This window comes from Chenopodium quinoa, unplaced genomic scaffold, assembly GCF_001683475.1.
Source record: "Chenopodium quinoa cultivar QQ74 unplaced genomic scaffold, ASM168347v1, whole genome shotgun sequence".
Classification (NCBI taxonomy): Eukaryota; Viridiplantae; Streptophyta; class Magnoliopsida; order Caryophyllales; family Amaranthaceae; genus Chenopodium; species Chenopodium quinoa.
This window is the reverse complement of record NW_018744092.1, coordinates 3,197,007-3,223,573: the sequence shown is the minus strand read 5'-3', so window position 1 is coordinate 3,223,573 and position 26,567 is coordinate 3,197,007. Positions and strand designations below refer to the sequence as shown.

The 26,567-nt window shown below is 34.4% G+C and overlaps 4 protein-coding genes across 5 annotated transcripts; 1 reads left to right on the top strand and 3 right to left on the bottom strand.

Moving 5' to 3' along the window:
• Positions 1–1,843: 1,843 nt before the first annotated feature.
• Positions 1,844–5,300, top strand: LOC110692030 (disease resistance protein RGA2-like). Its single transcript, XM_021869023.1, has one exon. The coding sequence runs from the start codon at positions 1,844–1,846 to the stop codon at positions 5,252–5,254; it is 3,411 nt and encodes a 1,136-aa protein (XP_021724715.1). The 3' UTR covers positions 5,255–5,300.
• Positions 5,301–6,490: 1,190 nt separating this feature from the next.
• LOC110691869 (fasciclin-like arabinogalactan protein 7) lies at positions 6,491–8,384 on the bottom strand. Its single transcript, XM_021868839.1, has 2 exons — positions 8,188–8,384; positions 6,491–7,611 (listed from the first exon to the last, which is right to left on the bottom strand). The coding sequence occupies exon 2, from the start codon at positions 7,551–7,553 to the stop codon at positions 6,777–6,779; it is 777 nt and encodes a 258-aa protein (XP_021724531.1). The 5' UTR covers positions 7,554–7,611; positions 8,188–8,384; the 3' UTR covers positions 6,491–6,776.
• Positions 8,385–13,399: 5,015 nt separating this feature from the next.
• LOC110691868 (rho GDP-dissociation inhibitor 1-like) lies at positions 13,400–17,465 on the bottom strand. Its single transcript, XM_021868838.1, has 5 exons — positions 16,760–17,465; positions 16,571–16,637; positions 14,980–15,198; positions 14,765–14,889; positions 13,400–13,812 (listed from the first exon to the last, which is right to left on the bottom strand). Exons 1-5 carry the CDS (start codon positions 16,964–16,966, stop codon positions 13,735–13,737), a joined length of 696 nt encoding a protein of 231 aa, XP_021724530.1. The 5' UTR covers positions 16,967–17,465; the 3' UTR covers positions 13,400–13,734.
• Positions 17,466–19,482: 2,017 nt separating this feature from the next.
• Positions 19,483–24,646, bottom strand: LOC110691867 (54S ribosomal protein L22, mitochondrial-like). Of its 2 annotated transcripts, none has more exons than XM_021868837.1 (6): positions 24,528–24,646; positions 24,153–24,272; positions 22,945–23,127; positions 22,531–22,641; positions 20,226–20,292; positions 19,483–20,136 (listed from the first exon to the last, which is right to left on the bottom strand). In XM_021868837.1, exons 2-6 carry the CDS (start codon positions 24,261–24,263, stop codon positions 19,859–19,861), a joined length of 750 nt encoding a protein of 249 aa, XP_021724529.1. In that variant the 5' UTR covers positions 24,264–24,272; positions 24,528–24,646; the 3' UTR covers positions 19,483–19,858. The 2 variants fall into 2 exon arrangements, with proteins under 2 accessions (XP_021724529.1, XP_021724528.1); XM_021868836.1 differs by having other exon boundaries at positions 24,153–24,303; positions 24,528–24,644.
• Between the last annotated feature and the right edge of the window lie 1,921 nt (positions 24,647–26,567).

Sequence of the window (26,567 nt, the reverse complement as noted above, 5' to 3'; positions counted from 1 at the left end):
ATGTGTATGCATGGATATATTTGGAAGAGAGGATGATTTGAGAAGATATGTTGACAAGGCTTTGGAAGGCACAAGGTTACATTCTATTAGACGATCATCATAGATTCATAGCAGTTCAGGATTTCAGAAGTTTCTGGAAATGAAACTTGAGTTTTGCAAGTTTTTTACAATGTTCTCCATAATTTTAATAAAATTTGTAGTACTCTTGAAGAAACACTCTTTCCTTGCTTTTCACATGCTCCAATGTGTTGCTATAAAATATTACCTTGAATTGACCTTCTGCTTCTTCACCATCTTGATTCTTGAGTATTCAGCATATACAGATTGTCTTCAGACCAAATCAGTAAACTATTCCCATGGTCCAAGATTTGCATACGTCTCTATCAACCCAATTCGCCAAGGTTTGTCTTGAGTAAGTAATATGAGAGACGCTCGTCTTCCCAGCAATCCTTGTAATGGCAAGTTTTCAGCAATTAATCATGGTAATGCATGTTCATTTTTTTCATCATGTTAATCTTTCCTCTTAAAATCAGTGAAGTTTTGTCCTGGATAATCTGTTTACATGTCTGATGTGGATTTATCAGACACGAGGCACCTAGCTCACTTCATTTGATTGGCACTTGAGCTGATCTAGTGTTCATTATGATCTAAGGTGTTGATTTGATTTAAAGACCGACTATAATATTTGTGATATCATGTATGATGACAGTATCGAACTATAACTTGAGCTCCTTATGATTCCTGTCATCCCAGAATAGTAGACTAGTACGACTTTTGACAAAGATTAACGGAAAGAGGATATTTTTCACTTTAGTGTCCTTTCTCTATGCTTTGTAGTAGGAACTTAGTTATGCTACCTAATCACAAAATTGATAGATCCTAAGAAAAATGTGTAGGGTAACTTCATCTCAAGTATTTCTTAGTCTTTCCAAATATCCATTACCTGGTGTTTGACTGTTTGGATATCTTAAATGAATGACAAAAGAATATGGCTTGCAACTACTGCATTGTGAAAATCGTGACTGTTGTAGCTTACGATCTATTTTTGAATAGATGAGTCCTATTATGGAGAAATAAACCACCTTATGTAATAATTTCATGCAAATCACCTCCTTTAGGCAGTCAAATTGATAATTTTATTCTTGCAATGCTCAAAGTTGTTATACTACTGAGTATATTTTTTTATTTTTTGTTTGGGGTACGAAAATGTACAATATACGTGATCAAAGATCTCAATGGTGCATTTTTATCAAAAAAAAGTTGAAAGACAGTTTCTGAAATACATATATAAAATGTGATTTCTGACAAAACAATCTCTTTCTATACATGAAACTGATTTACTGAAACTGATTTAACCGAATCATGTTTTTGTTGTAGACAAATCTTGTTGGATCAATTATTGATGGAATAGTTGCTTGTGCCAGCCACTGATTAGGCATTGTATATTGTGGTGTCATGTTGTTTGCACAATCTTATTTAATTTTCCGATTAGGTGATAAGCCCCCTTGTTTCCTTTAAAAGTACTTAGTTATGCTCTGGGTGATGCTTAAAATATACAAACCATGTTCATCAACCAGGAAAATTTATATAAGTGTACTCTATTTTAATAAGCTTGACTAATGCTGAAACTTCAGGATTTGCTGTTTGATTACAAATATCTTAATAGTATTCTGGATCTATAACATGTGAAGCAACTTTATTACTCTGATTTTTTTCTTCTTTTTTTGGGAGTAGAGTTTGCTGATCACTCACTTATTAAGTATTAACTAGTCTAACCCTTTGGCATTATCATAATCTTTTACCTCCCATCAGTCCACCACACCTGCTGAACTCTGAAAGAAAAATGAATTTTGGAACATTGTCTGTTGTCCAAACTCTCCTTGAAGCACTGCAATGTTCTCAACTCAAAGATGTCTGCTCCATCTTAGGTTACAAGTCAGAACTCGATCACCTCTGTGACACGGTCTCTGCTGTCAAGGCTATGATCCACAATGCAGGTGCCCTGCTAGAGGTCCCCCATGAAGCACAGCTATTGATTCAGGAGCTCAAGGATGTGATTTATGATGCTCATGATTTGCTTGATGAGTTTGTTACTCTTTCTGAGCAGAAGCAGCTCATAGAAGATGGCAAAGTTTCTGAAGAGGTGTGTCTCTTTTTCTCTCGTTTCAGCCTGTTTGGTGTTGCTTACAAAATGTCTCAAGGAGTTCAGAAGATCAGAGAGAAGTTAGACACTGTTGCTCGTAATGATAATAAGTTTGGCTTTAGTCTTGAGTTCTTACCCATCAGGAGGAGAAGAGAGAAAACTCGTTCGAATGTCGGTGCAGATTATATTATTGGGAGAGAGGATGATGTCTTCAAAATTTTAGGTATGTTGCTTGATTCAGATGATGCTCACCAGGGTGTTAAATTCCTTAGTATTGTGGGACCTGGAGGATTGGGCAAAACTGCTCTTGCCCGACTGGTGTATAACCATGAAAGGGTTGTAAGTGCATTTTCTCTGAGGTTGTGGACTTGTGTCTCTGACCAAGATCAGAAACAGTTCGACATGAAGGAAATTTTTAAAAAGATTTTAAGATCTTGTTCACAGCAGAAGCATGATGGCCCAGCAGATCAGACGCAAGACCAACTTATGGAGCAAGTGGCAGGAAGGAAATTCTTGCTAATTTTAGATGATGTATGGACTGAGAATCTTGATCAATGGCTTAAGTTGGCAGAATTCTTTATGGAAGGTAGAAGAGGATGTTGGATTGTGGTAACAACACGTTCCAGAGAGACAACAAAAATTATAGGAAATGGTCCTGTATATGAGTTGCAAGGCTTATCAGAAGAGAACTCCTGGGGTTTGTTTGAAAAAATGGCATTTGAACAAGAAATTCCCCCAGATGACTTAGTCAAGATTGGGCGAAAAATCATTGAAGGATGTGCTGGCGTACCTCTTGCTATAAGGGTGGTAGGAAGTCTTCTATATGGTCAAGGCAAGAGTAAGTGGATTTCAATTCAGGAGTTTGGACTAGCAGACATCAGAAACAGCAAAGACATCATGCCGCTATTGAAGTTTAGTTATTGTCACCTTGGATCTTCGTTGAAGAGTTGCTTCAGTTATTGTGCATTGTTTCCTAAAGATTTTGAGATAGAAAAGGAGTGGTTGGTTAGCCTTTGGATGGCACAAGGCTTTGTTGTCCCATTAGATGAATGTCAAAGCATAGAAGACGCTGGTGAAGAATATTTTTCAATGTTGTTACAGAGATGTTTTTTTCAAGATATACAAATTGATGAATATGGTGAGGTTGTCTCGTGTAAGATAAATGCTCTCATGCATGATATTGCTGAAGAATCTGCAGGAGAGGAGATAAGTGTAGCGAATCCTTTCACCTGCAACATGGATGGAAAAGCTCACCATCTATCCGTTATGAGAAGCAAATGTACAGTTAATTTTTTCAGCAAGAGTCAAATTCGTACCTATCTTCAGGTTGGCAGGGTGGACCAGTTATCTACAGATCAATTACTGGAAAATATGACTTGCCTAAGATCATTGGTCTTGAAGGATTCGGGCATTCAAAGTCTACCGAATTCAATTGATAAATTACTACATTTGAGATGTCTAGACCTCTCGGACAATGTAATTCTGGAAGTGCTTCCTGAATCAATTACAAACCTCCATAATTTGCAGACATTAGTATTAAGATCCTGCATCAGATTAAAAGCGTTGCCAAAAGATTTGAGCAAGTTGGTTAAGCTCAGGGTATTGGATGTAGCGGAATGTTATAGGATTACTTCCATACCTTCAGACTTGGGTAAGCTGACTTGTCTTCACACACTGACTAAGTTTCCTGTGACAGCAAGTTCAAGTCTAAAGCAATGCTCTGATCAACTAGAAGGCCTAAAAGCTCTTAAAAACCTCAAAGGACAACTTGAAATGCATATCCAACTTTCCAAGAATCTGAAATATGTTAGGCAAGACGATATGGAAGTATCGTATCTAAGGAGCAAGGATCGTCTCAATTATATTCGGTTTTGTATTGAACGTGTAGAGAGTGATGCAAGCATTGTTTATGAAGAAGCCATGCTAGAAGACCTGCAGCCACATTCGAATCTCAAGCGATTGGTGTTATTTGGGTATCACTGTGTAAGAATGCCAGGTTGGGCAAGGGATTATAGCTTGGCAACCTTCCTCCCAAATCTTGTTAGGTTAGAACTATCATATTGTCATAACTTGAAATACCTTCCTATTCTTGCAAGCCTGTATCATCTGAAATTCCTCTCTATTTTCTACCTGCCAAATTTGGAGTACATGGATTCTTTTGAGCCAGGGTTAAGTGAACAAAATCTCCTTTTCTTTCATTGTCTTGAAGAGCTTCGGTTATGCAAGCTGCCAAACTTGAAAGCATGGCATAAAGAAGAGGTGGTAGGAGATTATCTGCGCGTTGGTGGCATCCGAAAGCAAACATCTCTATCATCATTTCCCTGTTTTCCGCAGTTGAAATTATTGCATGTACGAGAATGCCCGGGAATGACCTCAGTTCTGTTGTGTCCAATGATTGAAGATCTGGAACTGTACATTTTTAATAGAACACTGCAAATAAGTGTGATAAGAAAGAGTTGGGATGAGAAATGGGAGGTCACTTCATCCTCTTGTCAATCATCATCACTGTCAGATGCTAAAATTTTGAGTCTTCCTAAACTACAATCCCTGAATACAGATAACATAGAATGGTACAAATCGCTCCCAACAGAAGTTTTCCAGTGTCTTAATCGTATTTGTATATACTGGGACAAGGAGCTGGAGAGTTTGTCACAAGTTGAGGAGGTTTTTCATAGCTGCTCGTCTTCTCTGCAAATCCTGATAATATGCCTTTGTCCTGAACTAAGAAGTCTTTCTGGAGGGTTGAAGCATCTCACCGCCTTGGAAACACTGGTTTTAGAATATATACCCAATCTCTTCACCAGCCCTGAATCAGAAGAGGAAGATGGAATACCATGGAGATCCCTTCATCAATGCCTCCGTTCCTTGGAATTGAGGGAACTCCCAAAGCTGGTGAATCTACCAACAGGAATGCAGTACTTAACTAACCTCCGTATCCTTAGAATTTGGGAGTGTGAAGAGTTGCACTCCCTACCTGCTTGGTTACAGAAACTTACTTCTCTGAGGCAGCTAGATGTTCGAGGCTGTCCTCACCTGTATGAAAGATGTCAAAATCCGAATGGGGAGGATTGGTCCAACATTCAACACATCCCACATGTTTCAATTAGATAGTGATCGAATCACTTCAGTACTTCTGCTGCTATTAGCAGGTCTAGTTGTCAGTCAAACTTTTAAAGTTTGAATGTGTTGCAGAAGAAGCTCTTTCTGTCTTGATAACACCTTAGCAAGGATATTCCTATTATGATGTAGCTGAACATGAAATTGCTGTTTTTTCTGTTAGGACATTTGCTGATAGAAGCCTATGTAATCTACCTTTTGTGCTTAATATGGGAAATTTTTGCATTTTTAGTACTGATCACTGCATTTTAATCAGCATTTCGCAGTTCTTATTGTTTTCTCGCAATAATTTGTGCTCAAATATTTTTTGTTTGGTCAGTTTATATCGACTTTGGTGTATTGTCAATAAATCATCCTCTTCTAACCCTAGTTGAAATCGAATAGCAGGAGCATTTCACTCAATCGTTTTCTATCTAGAATCATACTTCGTACTGACCATGTTGTTCCGAAGATGATTTACAGCTTACGGTGAATGAAAATCTAGTTGCAACACACCTTAATTTGAGCTTTGGTGGTGGCATCATCCACTATATAGTTTAGTTAACCAGCAAGATCTTAATTGATTGTAGGCCGTTGTAAGTGATCAAACTCAAAAAGTAATTACAGTGAGAGTTTCTAAATTGCAGACTTTTGAGAAGTGAAGTTTTAGTAACCAGCATTTTTTTTTTCATAATTTTACCTACTTTAAGGGGCAGGGTTGGTTTATATTCCCACATTTAACTTCTAAAAACTTTGAACAAAATGTAACAATATTCCTCAAAGCTTATGAATTAAGCCCATAATGTCCTATTTATAAACTAACATCACCAGTCTCAGTCGCCACTCTATGCAGTCTTGCTTGTGCAGCTGTGCTCGCTATGGAAACCCGAACCCTGATTTGTGTCCTTGAAGATATAATAATAAAAAGAAGCTTATCAATTATGAGGTGAACATAGTCACACAATTACCATGACAAGCAGACCTTTATACCTTTGCTCATTTATAGTTTTTCAGATCACTTCTATAGGACTCCCAAGTATATTTGTCCGTCTGTATTAGCATAAAATTCTTTTCCCATCAAAGTGAGCAACTTGATGAAAACAAAAGAACACCTAATGTGGCCCACCAATAATTCATATTACAGCTTTGGTCTTTCCTTCATCATCAAGATCCAAAATATAATTAAATGCAGTCAAGATTAAGAAAACATAAAAAATGCCAAGTTCTATAAAAGAACACATGGGCAACATATATACTATTGCACATTTGTACATTTAATCAGGAATCAAAGTGTATAACATGATAGACATTTTTTTATGTCAAGAAGGAAAAAAAAACAGAACCAACAAATCTGAAGAAGAACTAAAATTGGACATTGACAAAAGGTTTTGGAAACCAATCTCACATTCACATACAATGTTTTTCAATATAATCTCGTCGAAAAAGGGTGGAATAAAAGAATGATGAAACAATCAAAGGTACTACTATTGGGAAAATACCCACTTCATATAAGTTAAATGACCAACAAAATCCCTTCTTACAAGAACAGGGCAAGTCCTGCTAATGCAAGAACCAAGCTAGCCATGACTCGACAGGAGGCTGAAGAATCTAAGGGTTTTGAGGCAGCTGGTGAGTCTCCGTCTTTGGTCACATCTGCAGGAGAATCAGCAGCAGCAGGAGCAATTTCTGGAGCCGGTGCTGGGGCTGGCATAGGAGGAATGTCGGTTCCGAAGATGGCCTCAGGAAGGAGCACCTTGTCAACCTGGTAAATGGCAACAGGTTCAGTAGAATATACACTGCTGCTAACCTTGGTGACACTCCATCCTGAAGTCAGATGGATTGTGCCCGAGACATCGGTGAAGTTCAAGGTGTAATCACCACCAGCGAAGGTGTTGACAGGCCCTATGGTACTGAGGTTCTTGAACTCGGCGAGAGAGTAGTAGTGTGGCAGGGCATGGAAGAGGCACAACTGCTTAAGCTGGTCATGAGTGAGGTTGGACAGAGAAGGTTTCTTAAGGGCTGAGAAGGCACTGTCCTTGGGTACAAAGAGGGTAAGGCCTTCATCAGTGTTGTTGGCTTGGTTTTGCAAGGTTTCAAGCACTTTGGTGGATTCTAGGTAGTTTAAGAATGTATGGAAAGGGCCAGCAACACTCAGTAATTCAGTCAGGTTTGCATAGTCTGGAGCTGGTGCCGGGGCCGGAGATGGGGTTGGAGTCGGACTTGCAACAGGTTTGCCCTTCTTTTCAGCATTGGCCAAAGGAGAACTCAACATCAACAAAGTAGTAGCAAATAAGAGTACCATGGTTTTCTCCATTTTTGCTATTTTAAGAAATACTCAAAAGTCACAGATTTGCCAAAAATTCACCAAATTCCTGCAAATTGACCAAAACCCATCAAAGATTTACACTTTATTTGAGTAAATCTTACAGAAATTGACATTTCAACAAACCCCAGAAACAAAATGTGCAACTAAATTAACAATAATTACAGATCTTGGTTGGTCAACTTAGAAAAGTAAATCAGCAACTACTCACAAAATTGTCAGATTCAGAAAGAACCGAAAAACTAGTCACATTGAAGCTACATGCAATGATTAAAACAGAGCTAAGCAACTAAAAATGTATCAAATCAGTCAAAATCTTAGTAAACTGAACATAAATCAGCAAAACCCACTTTAATTAAGCTCAAATTCTTTGCTTAACATAAATTAAAACCTCCTACATTGGTCAAATTCATCAATTTTTCAAGTAAAACAACACAGTTATCAGTACAATATTGCATGTACATCAGCACTATAATGCAAATAGATCTAGATCAGCTAATATAACAGTAAATCAGAAACACCCACAAACTAATAAATTATTCTCATGAAATGTGAATAGATCAGAAGCAAGATTAACACAGAAATCATGAATAAAATGAAAATTAAAAAAATGTAGAAGACTGACCTGAAAAAGGAGAGTACAGAGAAGAGGTGAGAGAGTGACAATTGGTAAAGAAGATCTAAAATGTGAGAGTATTTAAAAGGGAAGTGTAATTGGCAGGTAAAAGCTTACAAAAGTTGCTCATGAGCTGGGATTTTTATGTTAAAATAAGATTTGGTTGGTGCTAAAATTAATGTATGGTTTTTTTTTTTGTTTTTTTTTATTATTATTATTATTATTATTTATTTATCTAATTAATTTTCAATATACAAGTAGTAGTATAATGGTATGTATACTTTGTATATGATGAGTGTTTTGATGGAAGAAGAGATCTAGAAAAATAAGTAAGGTGGGATTTCCAAATCAGCCCTCTCAAAACTTATAATTGTTGTGTACTACTGGGGGGTCTCCAACCTTGCACTCTACCCCATCATTGCCATTTTCTTGCACAATTGCTTGGTTATTTCCGGAGGCATATTTGATTAATATTACAATGTAGAAATTTTCGTTCCCTTTTAAAAATGTGTATTGTGTTCGAGTAAAAACCATGCGGGAACCAACTTATTTTAATTTAGGTGATTAAATACGATTTCTTATTAAAGTTGATCAATATAAGATTAATGTTGTGTACGGTATAAAGTGATATTATATGGGATGGAGAAAATGACAAAATGTTATACCATGGAATACAATTTTCGGTACAAATATATACCACCTACACCATGCCTTGCAAAATTACTACTGTATTTAACTTTTAAAGCACTTTCTTTTAACGTATTTTATATTAGGGTTTTAAAGCATTTTCTTTAATATTAATATTATTGTGTAACACTTTATACTTCCTCCGTTTTTTGTAACACTTTATACTTCCTCCCTTTTTTATTAGAAGCATCACTTTCTACATATGAAAGTTTCAATTTAGATGCATCACTTTCCCTTTGAGTCAATAAATTCTCTCTATCTCTCATATCACATGGACCTTCTTTATTTTATCTCTATCTTTCTCTACCCCAAAAATTACCTAAGAGTCCATAATATCAAAAGTGATGCATTTAATAAAAAATGGAGGAAGTATTAGGGTAACTTTTACCATTCATGAGGTGATTTATGTAACTTTTTGGTTATCTTTGTACATTAGGAAGTAATTTGAAGATGATAAGTTTTTAAGGGTAATATGGTATTATTAGTACTCTTATGAATTACTCCCTCTGTCCCATAATACATGACACAGTCAAACATTGCACATTTGCAAATGCACTAGTTTGACTTTATCTTTATATAATTAAATATTAATGAAAATTATTTTAAAAATTATATTATGAAACTTTATATTAAAACCTATCTAACAACATATTTAATGATAAAATATATTTTTATTATGTTAGTAAAAAATTATGGTCAAACCTAATGTATGAATATTGAAAAAAAATCCAACATCTTATGTATTATGGGATGGAGGGAGTAGGAGTAATTCTATTTCAAGAGATCTAATCATTCTTTTATAAAGATACAAACTTTATCAGCCCATAAAATACATAATACGATGACATCGATCTTGAACATCGTCCATAAACAAAACAATTTTACAACAAAACTAAGTTCATGTTTATAACAAACCAAACATCAGATTATTACAAGAAACCTAAACTTGCCAAAGTTGCTACCATTATTCTTTGTATTATACAGGAAATTAAAGAAAAAGAATTGCTGTAAAGTAAATAAAATGTTTGGGCATGTGGCATGATGAATGATGCAACTCGTTGGTGATTAAAGTGGGCCAAACCCAAAATCCCTTAGTTGTGCGGAGCTATGATTGTGAATATCATCATTGTCAGTAATTTTCATGATTATTAACAAGTCATTCTACTCGTACCAAAGTTCACATTCAATCCAGAACGTACAGGAGCTTTCTCGTAATAACAAAGCCTTAGTTCTAAAATAATTTAAAGTCGCTAATATTAATTGCTAAATAATAATTTCTTAGTTACAAAATAATTTGAAGTCAGGCAAATAAGAAACCGTCGGCGAGAATGTGAATCAACCAGAACACGAGATAATCAAAAATACAAAAACCTTAACACTTGTGTTAATAGAATTAGTTTATATTGGATAGCTGAGTATTTGATATTAAATATATGATGTAGGAGATTAGTCAACATCAAATTGTCACATTTAATTATTATTAAACAACATTAAAATGAGAAAATAATACTGGTTAGAATTAGGAATGTGAATGTAGGACCAACCAAATGATTCGGTTTCGGTATAAGAGGGTGTCGGCTGTATTGCTTGTTTGATTTCTAGCAGTAGAAGCTAAACATATTGCTATTTGCTGATGTCAATACTCAATATATCAATGTGTTTTGAATGATAAAAAATTTGATTATTTAAGTTGTTTATGGTAATTATATATATAGTTACACCCTTAATATGGTTATTAAGGGCCCGTGCGATGTCATTATCAATTTTTTAAATTTTGGTGTTTTTTTTTTTTTTTAAATTTTTTTTTTTATAGTTCTTGCCTTCTTGGTAGGTAAGATTATTGATCATAGGGTTTAAGATTAGTCATCTAATTAATATAGGTTGTATATAATTTAATGAAAAATAAGTGTACCTATATTTATCATGTTTAGTTAAAAATTGACGGAAAAGCACCCTAACTTTCTAATTTTTGTTAGTTTTCAAAATAAGTGTAGTGAAATGAATCATCAAAGTAAGTTTTCACGTTAATATTGTTGATGAAATCATTAGTTTGCACGCAATAATGTTATAGGCCATCAATTTTTTAGTCATATACTCTCTTTGTGTCAAAATAATTGACAGAGTTTTACCGGACACACATGTCAACACACAAGTTTGACCATTAATAATTTATATAAAAATATACATCAGTAAAAATTATAAAAATATTTGATATTATGTAAATATATTTTAATACTATTGAACTAAAATTGATACGAAGTAAATAAATTAAAAGAACTACATATTATATCTTGATATATGTTCATCATCTTTGGGACGTTTTCCCAAAGTAAGCTTAAGTAGCAAAATATATACGTAAATGGTTGCGTGGCAAAATTATTTACCAAACTAAGCTTCCAGGGTAAAACACTGTCTCATACAGCGTTTTATGCCCTGGTTTTTTTTTATAAAAAATTCAACTTAAAAACGCTGTCTCAGACAGCGTTTTACATGTTGACTTTTGTTTTTTAAATTTCGTAATTTTTGATATTTAAAAAAAAAAAAATTACACTAAAACGCTGCCTGAGGCAGCGGTTTTAGTATATAATTTTTTATTTTTTTTAATTTTTTTTAATTTTTAATTTCTAGTTTAAAAACAAAAAAAGAAAAAAAAAAATATTATACACCATTGCGTTATTATGATAATGATTGTATTCTTTGGGGTGGATAATTATCAATATGTGATAATGATTGTATTATTTGGGTGGATAATTATCAATATGTGATAATTATCATGTCGTATTCGAGTATTGCGGTTGGGGTTGGGATACGATTGTTGCTTCCTATCTTCTTCTCCTCTTTGTATTTAAGTCCATATTCACATGATTGCAATATACTGAAAATACATATGCTTTGATTGCTGTCATTGTTTTGTGTTTAACAAAATCAATTCATGAGCAAATTCTACATACCATCCAAAACGAAGGTGTGTTGCTCAAGTAAAGCCACAACAGAGGAGAGAAAAGGTTAAAGGTAGGAGTATAGTGAAAGTGAAGGAGAAAGAACAGTAGAAACTTTGATTAAAGGAGTGAAAACAGGAAGAAGGTCAAATAATTGGTAAAAACCAAATATAAAAAATCCTAGAAGGAGACACTAATCTATAGTGCATGAACATTACGTGTAGAACAAAGAAAAAAAAAGGTTAATTAAGCTAGGAAAATGGGGCAGCTCAAGAACACAACAGCTTTAATATTTTTTTTTCTTTTTTTATTTTTAAACTAGAAATTAAAAAAAAAATAAAAAAATTATACACTAAAACCGCTGCCTCAGGCAGCGTTTTAGTGTAATTTTTTTTTTTTTTTAATATCAAAAATTACGAAATGTAAAAAACAAAAGTCAACATGTAAAACGCTGTCTGAGACAGCGTTTTTAAGTTGAATTTTTTATAAAAAAAACTAGGGCATAAAACGCTGTCCGAGACAGCGTTTTACCCTGAAAGCTTAGTTTGGTAAATACTTTTGCCACGCAACCATTTACGTATATATTTTGCTACTTAAGCTTACTTTGGGAAAACGTCCATTTGAGCACATCATATTAGAACTGTGTTATTTCATCTAGGATCATGTACATCTTGTAACTTGACTTTTTATGTCAATTGAGATGAATTTGTCGAATATGAATACTAAAGTAAATATAATTAGGACTATTATTTAATGTTTTAAATTAAAAGATCTCTCCCCCTCCCCCTCCCCCACCCCTCCAAAAAAAAGTAGTAATAAAATTAAAATCAAATGATATCATGTAATATGTTGTTGAATTAGTCTCAAATTCTCAATGTATATTTTTAAATATTATATTTCATAATTTTTTGATACATGATTTCATATATTTATAGTCATACTTTTATTGATACTATACCAATAAAACTGTTGCGAATATTCAGAACTGATCGAATAAATTTTTTTAATATGCACGTAATAATTCAATAGTCACTTCTAATTTTCTCTAGAGCTGGGTGGGTTAGTTCTAATTTTTGGATTGTATTAATGTAATCTGGCTGGGCTTTACAAGGTTTGGATCCCAAAAAGTAAGCCCACTTGTCATTAGATAAGAAGTAAGATTTCTTTTGGATTTTTTTTTTTTGAAGGGAAGATTTCTTCTGGATTCAACACAAAACTTTGTTCAAATTTTAAACACTAAACAAAACCAATGTCAAAAATTCCAAAAATCACAATCATTGATGTTTGTAATTGTAGGGTGTTCTTGTAAGCCACAAAATTACACTTGAACTGTTCAATGGTCATGCAACCAAGCACAACCAAGTTGATTGCACCCGGCGACCGATTCAAGTGCCCGCCTAACCGCGTGATAGCCAAAGAGTTTTAGCAATGGCACAACACGACTTTGACCCTTGGTGCCTCATTCTCCATGCAAAAGCAAATGAAGGGTGAAAAGACAGTTGGGCTTCGGCACTTTGTAGAATACTAGATATTCATGTTGGTGGCTTGTAATAAACTCGAGCTCCGCTGAACTGCTACAGAAGTACAGATAGAAAGAAAAAGAATGAAACTTCTACATTTTCTATTAGCCTGAAAATGATTTGAGTCTCGAAAAATCAAAGGTAGTGCGAAAAACAGCAAACTGAACAAAGTCAGCTACTCCTATTACACAAGAACATCTGAGTTTTTTTTTTTTTTTTTTTTTTTTTTTTTTTTTTTTTTTTTTTCTTTTTTGTTCTTTTCCATTGATAAGTTTGAAAAAATAAAAAGAAAAGAAAAGAAATGTCGCAGCCATTTCAAATTTGAGAGCCTATATTCATCTTGAGAGGATAAATCCGGAGTGAGGAGTTGGATATAATTTGGTGAAAAAATACTCGATCATGCACAACTCTTATGTAGTTAACCAATCTTTACGAATGTCAAATGTGTAATTGATCTCCAAGTAGCATTTGTTATCATCATCAAGAAACTGCAAAATAAACAGGAAGATATGATTTAGTTCATGACACATTTTCATGCCTTTCAAGTTGCTCCGCGACTTTTGCAAGCTGTGGAAACATAATTTTTTACATGGTATAGCCAAGCAAGCAACATTAAAGAGATCACAGTTATCACTACAAGAAGAATTCTAGTTGCTTAAATAGGCTAGATGTTTTCCCCAACACAGATCATATGGGACTCCAAGATTTAGAAACCGTGTAAATTTTTTGTATGTTTATAATGAGGCAGTAGTAAATTATTTGATGATTAAAAATAGAAGCTATGATTCTTATGAACCTTCTATGATCTAGAAAAACAATTTATTAAGAACAGGCAAAATGGGGAGCATGGTACCCTGGACTGAGACAGCAAAATTATAAAGGAGTAGTGAAGATAGATCACTTCACATCTTTCACATGAATGTTGGTGACCATCAATGTGAATATGCAAGATAACCAAGGTAAAGACCCTAACAATTTCTACAATTCAAAATTCTTAGAACTGTGACCGGAAGGCATCATAATGGACGGAAGAAGGATACAAAAAATCATCTAGTTGAAACTTGACCTGAGAAATTTTTCTACAAGAGAGTTACAAGATTACAGAATGGAGTGGTGAAGGCAGAAGGGTAATTTCAGCAGTAAAGAAATATATTTTGAGAAAAAAAAAAGAAAGAAAGCAATTAAATTTGAAGTATGCAACAGCTCGTTAAATGATTTAATCTTTCCTGTCGATAATAAGAGTTAAAAAAAAAAAAAAATAAAAAAAAAAATAAAAAAAAAGGTACTCTGGGTTTTTGAATAATCAGCAATGTGTCAACAATAAATTCCATTGTAAAATTTTGGGGAAATATTACTGATAGTGATACACTGATACTAGATAAATTCTAAAAGTTGAGCACATAAGCAAGGAATATACGAGTATAGTTGAATGTGACTGACCTTTGTTCTAGCAGTGTATGATCCTCGCGCAAAGTAACCAGAAGGGGTAGTTTCCTCTGGCATCTCATGTGTGTATGACTCCAGTTGCGGACTAAAGGTTCCAAGCATTTCCTTAGTTTTGTCCACTGTAAATAGGATCAGTTAAGCCAAAGGTTTCCACTATCTTTGATCTTCAATATTCAAATGAGCTGAAGAAATACTGTAACAAAGCTTACCTTTTATGCCAGTTTTCCATACAGTGTTAGTGTACTTTAGCCCAAGTACAATGTTATTGTTAACCTGGAATGTAAATCTCAATTTGTAACGGCTACCTTCCTTCAAAGTAAACCAAGGTGATTTTGGTTTTCCGTCCTCTGGAATTGGCAAAAAGATGTCAGGTCTGTCTGGTGAAAGAATAGAAAGGCTTAGGATCTTCACTTCTGGTTCTAGGGCTTCTGCAATACACAAAAACCGAATTTTTACATGAGTGGCAGGAAATCGAAAAAGTTTCATGCAGTAACATACTAAATGATTACAGATTGTGTTACAGTAAAAAACATACGAAGTAATAATGAATAATTCCCTTTTTACTAGCCAAATAATATAATGCTTAAAGTTTCCTCATTTACTTAACAAGTAATGATGAAGATGCTATAGTGTGGCCTGGAGATGCAGTTGCTTTGAAATTATTAGTTAAAGCATTAATCATCATGTTGGACTACCTTCCCCATATACACAAAATTAATCATTACGCGGGGATAAGTTACATGCCACATGTCAACTAATCCATTGGAGCAGTAACTTAAGTGACCTCATTATTCAAGCCAAGGACCCTTCAACACAAAGAGTCATTAACAAGGAATGAATTAGCAAATCAAAGCAAGCGCAGTAGAATTGTCCATCTATACACCACTTTTTTCTTTTCCAAACACGGCGGCTCAATGTCCTCAATAAAGGAAATTTCAAGAGGTGCCAAATTTTCACCCAAATTAACTATAAGCAGTAAAGACTACGCTAGAATCAGGCGAGCCTTTTTCCATTTGTTACTGTAACTTTTCGATTTAGCTTCCAATACCAGTGTGCTCGTGTTAACACATACTAAACTCTTTAAACAAATACATAAACTTAAGCACTATTATGCAAAAATTAATGGAAAATTATAGAAACAATTATATAACATGTCGATTTATGATTAAAAGATAACCGAAACATTCATAGAACTTGAGTAACAAGATGCCATCACTGAAGCACCAGATCCTCTCGAAACTCTAATTTTAACTGTGCACCAGGCAAATGTAGTAAATCATCAATGATGCCCTCAAAACTCATATTAATCCTTTCCTCAAGCTGGCTCTAATTTGAGAAAGTCAAATTTTCGAGGCATGTATGATCCCCAACCAAGCGCCTATAGATGCCCTTCCTTAACTTGGTTCACAAAAAGCCACCCAAAGCTTCAAATGAACTCTTAAATTAGCCTAATCACACTCAGGATCTCAAGAATTAAAATTACCAAATTTACCACCCCCACCTCCTCTGAATGATTCAATCATTGTTGAGCTTCAAACACCAAAAATCATTGACAAATTTTCGCTATAATTTGGTGCCCTTACTATACAAAGATCAGGAGGCAAACTGATTGCATTTACCTAGCTTATATAAAATGGGACAAGTTTTCACAAAATTATAGGACAAACATCATATAATTTACAAATGACATCAATGCAATATAATTGAACTATCATGAATAAATCTCTTTAAAAAAAAACTATAATGTATATCCAATCAAATAAAAATAATTAAAAATAAAATCATGAAAATAGAATATACCTCCAATTTCATTCAAATCAACACTTCCAAGGAGTTGTTCCTTCCACTTCCTCAAACTCTCATCATCCTGCATTCCCAATTTTACAACATACCCATTAACAAAGTTTCAATCTTTTAAAAAAATTCAAAAACAAAAATTAACAAATATTCAAAAAAATTATAAAATAAAATAAAAAAAAATGAACAGACCTTATCTTTTTCTAATTGCTCTTTAATGGTGAATTGTGGGCCCAATTCAAGTTTATTCTCATAATCTTCTTCCTCAAGATCAGTTGTATAGAGAGAATTCTCACTCATTTGCCTCCCAAGTTTGTCTCTTTCATCATTTTCTGGGTTTAAAATCTCTTTCTCTGCTCCACTTTTCTCTCCAATTTCCTTATTCTCATCAAACCCCATTATTATTATTTTTAAATTATAACCCAATTACAACACAAATTCGAAACAATGCAGGACAAATTTGATGAAGAAAAGAAAAACCCAGAAAATAAAATAACAAGAACAGAATTCCCTTTAACAGAGGAACCAAAAAAAATGATGAAAGAGAGGAGAAATGGAAAGTCAAAAGAGAGAGATTGATTGATTGATTGAATGTTGATGATGTTTGTTGTTGTGGGTTGTTGGTTAGCTGATTAGAGAGAGAAAGAGGAGAGAGAAAGAAGAGAGAGAGAGAGAGAGAGAGAGAGAGAGAGAGAGAGAGAGAGATGAAAGGGGGGAAGAAGAGTGGAGAAGAAAAGGTTTCTTGTGGTGATCCGGAAGGACCGGAAGGAGCGAGGAGAGAGAGAGAGAGAGATCGTGAGGTGCACTAAGAAATGAGATGAACGTGAGGATCATTACTAACTGGAGTAGTTTTGTACTTTCTCTAACAACGCATTCTCTGTGCCTAAGATTGAGGCTTAAAGAATTCGTCTTTTTGTCTCTTTTGTTAATTGTTATCCCCCAAGTCTGCTGGATGGGTTTGTTGGAGTTTTGTCAAGCAGTGTCGGATCCGGAAATTTTGTAACGCGTTTAAGTTAGTTATGTCGTGTAGGTTCTTTTTTTCTCTTTAATGTTGTCACATAGAGTATAATTATATTGGTAGATGTCATCTTATTTTGCCTCATTTTTGTTATGGTATGTTTTACGGAGTACTTGCATAACAACTAAACTTGGTAAAACTGATCTAAATTGACAAAATAATCAATGCTTCTAATAAGCATATTGACAATAGAATCGAAAATGACCCAACCTGGATCGATCTAAACTCGAAATCAACCTGAACGAGCGGTACTCGAAAATTACCCGATTCAAACGACCTAATTGACACCCTAAATTAGCAACTCAATCGTGTGCAACCACGTGAAGACACAAAAATAATAACGATAAGAACTCACATGGCTTTCAATGAACTAGCCTTTAAAAACTCAATTGATAGAGATGAGACAATTGTAGATCGACAAAAGAAGTAATTTTTAATAACATAACCGAAATAAAGAATTGTGCTAAAACTTTCAACTTAAATACCTGAAAAATTTAGATATAAACTCGATATGATCGGATTAAATACATTAAATCGAATTTGGGCAATTCATATAACCGAATTTGGGCAATTCATATAACCAAATTTGGATCGTATCCGGATTACACTTTTTCTAATTTCATGTTTATGAATCCAATCCAAATTTAATTTTTTTTGAACAACGATTATTATTACTATATCACGTTTCATTAAAAACCAAACAAAGGTAGGAAAAACAAAAGGTAAATCCCATTGTCTATTCAACCATTGTTTATATTGGTTGATCTTCATATGAAATCCAAGGAAATTCGTAGTGAGTACTTGTCTAGTTGTGAATTGTGATATATCCTTGACATTGCTTTTGGCGTCACTATGCTCATATTAAAGAAGTTCATTTAATAAAAAGTTAATATATTCATAGTTGTCAGATAAAATTAAAACAATTTAGATTTAAATGTCCAATTATCAATTCAGAATAGTTACCAAATAAAGCTTGGAATAGTAAAAAAGTTTATATCTGAGATCAAAGGTTATTTGTGGATGGGGATTCTCTTACCCTTCCTCCTACTCCCAAAGGGCCGTATTAGACATGTGAGACGTTCTGGCTTGGTAGGGCCTTTCTCTTTAACAAAAAAAAAAATAAAATAAAAAAAAATAAAATTATGTTTGTTAAAAAATCATAATTACATTGGATAACCAATTTGTTCACCCTAAATCCTAAAGTAGTAGCTAATATCATTGTTTTGCATGACTAATACATTTATTTGTTAATGGAATTGAAAATTTCTAAACTAGGACATGTTGCAATTAATCGAGATTGTGCCTTAAATTTTAGACCTTGTTCACTTCACCTTAAAAAAAATAATATTCAGTAAAAATAATTTCAGTTTAGTAAAAATAAGTTCAGTTTAACAAAAATAATTTAAGTTCAGTAAAAATAATTTCAGTTCAGTAAAATTCAGTAACCATAAAGAAGAAATATAATAGAGAATCAGTAAAAATAATTTCAGTTTTGTAAAAATAATTTCACTTCAGTAAAATTAATTTCAGTTCAGCAAAAATAATTTCAATTCAGTAAAATTAATTTCAGTTCATCAAAAATAAGGTGAAGTGAACAAGGCTTAATTAGAGATAGATGAAATATTCTTTTTTAATTAAATTCAAGGCTAACATTCTCTTAAAGCACATTCATTAATTTTTTTTATTTAAAAAAAATAAAGAAAAAGATTGCCCTTAATTTAATTCTATTGTTTAGATTCTTGTGTGGTTGATTTTTTCTGAATCATAAATTGTGTTAATTCTAACTAAACTTTAGCAAAAAAACGTGAACCTATCAAATCGAAACATCTGCAACTAGCAAAACAAGAAGATTTTGACTTTAAACCGATTACTTGACGGTTCGAATTGATACAATGACTACAATCAACTATGCTAATACAGTAAATATTGCCTAATCTTTTCGAGGCTCTCAATGTTTCACAACGTTGATATTGCTTCGTCTTCGATAGGATCTTATTTCTGAAATGTAAGATACTCTATGCAATAAGCTAACTTTGTTCACATAGATGATGACCTGAAATATCTCATATTCTAACTAAAGTAGTTTTGGTACATGCAACATTGGTGTTTTAGAGGACATCTAGTGTTTACACCAATCTATTGGGCAAAATGTATATACAGATAACATAGAAATGGCAAACGGCATCATATCGTATGCGCCCCGAAACTCAGATAAGAAAAAAATTGGCAATGATCCAGTGTGACGACAAATGGAAATACAAAATGAAACTCTTTCAAGCCTTCACAGTTGACTCCTGACAATTGGTTTTGTTCTTTCTCCCCCAAACTGGAGTACTCTCAATGAGCTTATGAGGGACCAGCCGATGTTCCCGTTTTGTAAGCTTCTTGAAATTGCTGACTCTGAGTTTTGCTATTTCAGCCTCTTCGTCTGGAGTCAATTCTCTTACCGCCACTGTCAGTCTACACTCTGGTTTCATTATTATCCCATGTCTCATTTTGGCATGATAGCTTAGTCTTTTTTTAAAAATTCCTTTACCAACAAAAGCTTCAGCTGCAAAAACCACAGAGAATAAAGATAGTTGTCACAAATTAAGCCGTAGCAGTACCTAAACTCATAAGATATGCTGTTGTGTAACATACCAACTAAAAGTCTGTCTGGATCTAATCCATGATTATGGACAGCATTTGCACGAGCCGAGTGAACCACCTGCATATGCCCATTAACACTATGTTTAAGTATAATCAAGAAATAAGACAGACATCATCATGTCAGATCATCAGCAAATGACAGTTCACAGGCAATAAGAGGAGGAATGCACCTAATAGTAGAAAATGGCAAGTTGATACTCATAAAAGGTAATAAATGGGTAGGAAACAAGGAGGTGAGAATGAATCAGCCCCCCCATGACACTGGCCCTAGACCTCAAGGGTTTCAGACCTTATAAACAAGATAGAACCTGGAAAGCAAACATCATTTAGAACTCCTTAAGTCAGGAAGTAACAGAAGAAATCCTAGCAATGGACATTTCTAAAGCTGATACACAGGAATACAGGATGAGTTTGAATTGATAGGCACAAAAACGGTAAGCCCTCAGTGAAATCTGTATACTGGCATCCATTGCACCCCGCAAGATTGTCCTCAAGACATTTTGTGGAAAAGCCTATGGAAGGATGCTGATAAAAACCCTTCATGGTATTCTGAGATTGCCCAATCAGCTCGCTTCTGGGTAGCTTCAGCATTAGGCATAAACACCTCTCAAATTTCAGAAGATCCTGTAACTGCTAGCAGCAACCCACAACAAAGAGAAAGGTTGAAGATTTTGATGACTGCCAAGAATTTATACAGTAACAATGGAGGGACACTATAGAACTATGAGATAGAGAAGAAAGATTGATACTTTAATTAACAGAACACGAATTGCACAAAAGATAGGTCAGAACACGAATTACACAAAAGATAGGTTTAGCCTATCAAGCTCCAAGTGAGTTTAGCTCACAACTCTCCAAAAATGGCTATAGGCCATGACTCTCCAAGGTTTCCCTTCAATACAAATTTCTGCCTACCTATTACTCTCCCTTCCCTCTCTAATTATACTAAGGAGTAAGGACTATTAACCTAGTAACTAATATTACTAGAATACCTATACTACCCTTTCTTAGGTTAGTCTACTACAGATCCCTACTTGAGGCTGGATTCGAAGACCCTTCTACACGTATTCAGCAGAAACAAGCTTGAAAAACAGAGCATTGGAATTCATGGCCACGACATGGGCAATATGGATACATAGAAATGAGATCCGTTTAAAAAAAGGGACCATGTGCCTGATACAATCATGGAGCTCAGTTGAGAATTAAAGTGCAGAGGGGTAAGAGCAGCCAGAAATACCACCACTCGCTGCCAACTTGGGAGAACAAAACAGAATAAATCAAGACTAATGGTATGGCAAAGGGGTCAAATACACCACTGGCAGATGATCTCCATCTTGGTTGATGCCACATGGAAAAAGACGGTCAAAAGGAGAGGAGAATAGAAGGCAGCAGTGGCATGGGTAGCAGACCCCCTCTATGAAGACAGAGTCAATGGATCAACAAGAGTACATGCCATTTCTCCGCTTCAGGCAGAATGCTATGCAATCCAACTTGCACTCAGGACAGTTCCCCCAGATATAAAAAGATGTTATTCTAAAGACTGATTGCCAGGGCACAACTGAGGCCATCCACAACCCGGAAGAGGACTCCGCTCAAATCAGGAATATTGCACATCAAGTTCGACAGGAAGCTGATCGTTTTGACTAATGTACTAGAATAAAAATTACTACGTCGAGTGTCTGTAAACCCACCTTCTGGCAACAGCCACAAGAAGGGGGATGAATTAAGCTTTTTTGTTTACTACTTTGCTATAAAAAATAAAATAAAAATCCTCTTGTAGAATGTGGGGAGAAGTCCATCTAAAATCAGATGGGCAAATCAGTTAAAAATTTCACCTTTTTAATGTTAAATTAAATTTTAAAATCACCATATTAATCCTTCACGATGTCCTTACTATGAATAAAAAAAAAAAAAAGACTATTTTTTAGTTTTATTTTCTCAGATAAGAAAGACTATATGGTGTGGTGAAAAGGTAAGATTTCAAATAGTGAAAAATATTTGTGGTTTACTCAATCTCATACAAATGTGGTCTATTATTAAGGGGCAGAGGGAGTAAATAGAAACATCAATGCTGAGAAGAAAACTGAATTCCTAATGCCATCATGACTTCATGAGTACTCCAAAAGCTAAGTGAAGCCTCAACTCTCAAGCTCTTTCAAACACTGTTGCAAATTTCAAGCTCAGCTTCATTTTGATTTCACAAAGTAAATTTTAATCTCTATTCTGAAATTAAGTTATCGCACATTAACTTTTCCAAAACGAAATACCAATTTAAGTCCAGGAAAAGAACTCAAACCTGATAGACAGTTTTTGAAGCCCGCTTCACAGTCACTTGCAGTTGTAACAAAGCATCTTCAACACGCATTCCACGGATCAAAGCAGCAACCAAATTTACCTTTTTAGGACTCTAGAAGCAACAATTGAACAGAGTTGTTAGACAGGCTGGAATACTAGTTATAATGTCTTCTTGTCATTAAAAAATGCAACCTCAGTCAACCTAGCAAATGGACTAATATGGTAAAAATTCACCAAAACAGCAAAACAACACACAACAGGGAAGCACGGAATGTTAATACATCCAGAATTTGATTTCAACTAAGGCAGTTGCATAATGTATAAGCTGATATGTGAAGCAGATAAGCATTGAGGGTTATAAACATCCAGGGAAAAGAACTTTGAGTATTATAAAGGATTTACATTAAAACAATACCTGCTTTATTCCTTTCAAGATTGCCTGAACCTTTTCAGGCTTTGGTTTTACAGCCTGGTTTTCAGTCTGGTCATCAGTCTTCCCAGATCCAGCCGCTGATATTGGGATCAGAGGGGAAGAGATCGGTGTTGCATCAGAGGGTGAATTTGCAAGCAACGTCCTTGAAGTAGAAATTCCCTGAAACTTTTAAAAGAAAAAAACTAGAATGAATTATGAATTCTGTAAGAATCCCTTGACATCCAACAGAGCATCAATGATGGATAAAAGCCTAAAACAATTGGCAAGACCACCTTTGAAATTATTGAGTGCTACTCAAATGCAAATTGTCAAACCACTCATTAAGTATTTTGAATTTCCATTTAATGCCTACAACATTGCTTTCATGGTCAGGCTGAAAGTCTACAGTTATGAGATACAACTCCCTCCCCATCAACCTACAAAATCAATTCTCGTAAAAATCCATACACATAATTCAACAAAAATAGCAATTACATGCATCTTTAACACAGGAGGGTTCTGCTTCATAGCAAGTTCAGACTAGAAGCAAACACAAACAAAAATGCTCCTGCAAGTTGCAACTTGCATTATCCGTCCATTCAACTACTCTTAAGGGTATGTTATGTTCATCTAATTTCATTATTTCAGGTCTAATATATTCAGTTAAGTTCGAATAAGATAAGTTCAGGAAAAATAAATTTTGATACGGGTTACCAAGTTCAAATTTCAACTAAAATAAGTTTTTAACAAGGTCTAATAAGTATAGGTAATTTGATGTAAGTTCAAATATGTAAAAATTTAGATGAATAGAACACATCTTCTTTTTTTTTTTTTTTTTTTTTTTTTTTTTTTTTTTTTTTTATATGGCACTCATTCTATAACACTCTAATATAAGGTACATATGTAATATTACTTGTTAGCTTTCAATACCAAATTACCAATGCAATAACTAATGCAGAGTAATTCCTTATTTTGTATGCATAAATACCATAACCTTCACAGTCAATTTAGAATGGTATATAAATCAAAACCCACAACCAACTTGAAAACACCTCCACATTTTCACATTCTAAATCCAAATGCAATTTAAAAATCGACCTAATCAATGGATCAACTTTCAAACATCCAAGAAAACAAAATGTAGCAAATGCATAGGACCCTAAAACCCTAAACCCTAAAATTAAGCTTAATCAAAGAATTAATCAAGATACCTGAAGATTGTGAAGCTTGATGTAATCCCAAACTTTCTTCACAGCTTCAGTTCGATAAGCAATGGGAGTAGTAGGCCCATCTCTGAGCCAGGGCAAGAACACCCTTTTCATAGTACCGTCCTAAAAATTAATTTTAGGGTTCTTCAACAAACTAGCAACCAAATTTGGGTCATTTATCAAATTAAACTCTTCTCGATTAAAGTACGAACAGAAAATTTTTCAGCATTTCAGTAATTATTAGATTATAAGCAATGTATAGTTCAATAATCAATCCACCTTAGAAGAACCCTAAATCAAATTAAAATGGCGATTAACACCTGATTGTGAAATTGATATTTGATGATTAAAATGAAAAAATGAAAAGAAAAATGTTACCTCAGGAAGCTGCTTCAATGGAGGAGAGAAAGCTAGATTCAAGCTGTATTACTTAGCGGCTGTTTCAATGGAGAAGAGAAAACTTGCACACTCTTCTGTTCTTCTGCTCAAACTTCGATATTTTCTGTGATTGATTAGATCGGCCCAATACTTTTGGAATCGGCCCATTTTTAAAAAAAACCAAGCCCAATTCCATTGGCCTGCCTATTCATCTAGCGCCTAATTGACCCCTAAGATTTCAATCTTTGCGCACCTTGATCAAACCTCTAAGCTCACAGTTTTTTGGTCCACTATTTATAGAGCAGACACTTAGGAGTAGAGGCCAGGGGAGGGTAAAAAAATCCTTACTCCCTCTGTATTTTAATAAGTGTTATACTTTGATCAAACACGCATGTCGAGACACGACTTTGACCTTAATTTACTTAATTACATGTTAGTAAAATTATAGAAAAGTTAATACTGTGAAAGTATACATTATAACAAATCCAACAATGTATTATACAATAACATTTGTTTTTTAAATATTAGTAAATTAATCAAGTTAAAACCATTATATGAATAGTGAAAAAAGTCAAACAGTAACACTTATTAACATACGGAGGGAGTACCCTTCATCATCCTCACTGGGTAGGATTCGGACTTCACACCTTCAGGATTCGAGGTAAGCTCCATATTAGGTCATATTTAGTACACCTTATTTTTACTTATTTCAGATCAGATCAGAAAAAATAAGTTTAGACCAGAAAAAATAAGTTCAGATACGAAAAAATAAGTTATGACATACTTATCGTTTTATGTGTTGTTTTTTTATCACTAAATATCTTTAATTTTTTAATTAAAATTTTTATAAAAGTTACATATTAATAAAAACATATTATTACGAATCTAACAAATATACATTTTTTTCTTTATTGATTATCGTACATATAAAGTTAAAGTTTGGTCAAATTAGACAATCAGATTAGATCAAATCGAACCAGATAATTTCTGATCAGATAAGCAAAAGTAAGGCGAACTTAACAAGCCCTAAGTCGCTAACACTTAGTTGGTTCATTTATTTATATATGGATGGCTCGATGTGTTTGTCACTTGCCAATTCACGTGTGGTCTCATACTCTCATTATCCACATACAACTCTAGGGGCTCTGAGAGTCTCCTGGTTCTGAGATCAAACTCTGTCTCCTCAAATTGTTTTTGTTTTTATTTTCTTTTCTTTTGCAGGTATTGAAGCTAGCTCAAGTTTGCTACACCGTTCCGTCCTCTCCCTCTTCTCCACACCCCTTCTACCATGGCTAAACTCCCCTTGGGGATATTAACATGGAAGATGATGTCTCCTTGGATCATAATGAAGATCCCAACTTGAACCACCCACTTATAGAGTCTAAAGTAATCCCTAATGGAGATAACTCTTCCATTCAACCCTTAATCCAAAAACCCTCCATGTCTTTTCGTGAAGCTGTGAAAAGTTCGTCTCAATGGTTCAATGAAGCTCGGGAAATAGTTATTTCTTCCTTACAATGGGAAGAAGAAGCTATCACTGTCCCTGACTCAGCAAACACTGTCTTTTTTGCCAAAGAAACTTTAGAAAAGCTTCGTCACCCTTGGAAACTAACCATAATAGGGAAATGTCTAGGGATATCTGTCCGACCCTCATTCATTACCCAAAGAGTTAGGGCGATGTGGAAACCTAAAGGCACCCTCGAAGTCATTGATTTGGGCAAAGATGTTTACCTATTTAGATTTTCTGTCTCCGGTGACTATGAACGTGCTCTTCTTGGAGGTCCTTGGTTCATATTAGATCATTATCTTTTGTTAACAAAACAGAACCCCAACTTCCGCCCTTCTATTAACCCCTTTAATAGAATGACTGTTTGGATCCGCTTTTCGGAATTACCAATGGAATATTATGATAAACTTGCCCTTTTTCAAATTGCTAAACTTGCGGGCAAACCAATAAGGGTTGATTATGCCACTGACCACCTTACCCGAGCTAGATATGCAAGAGTTTGCATCGATATCGATCTCACAAATCCATTGGTC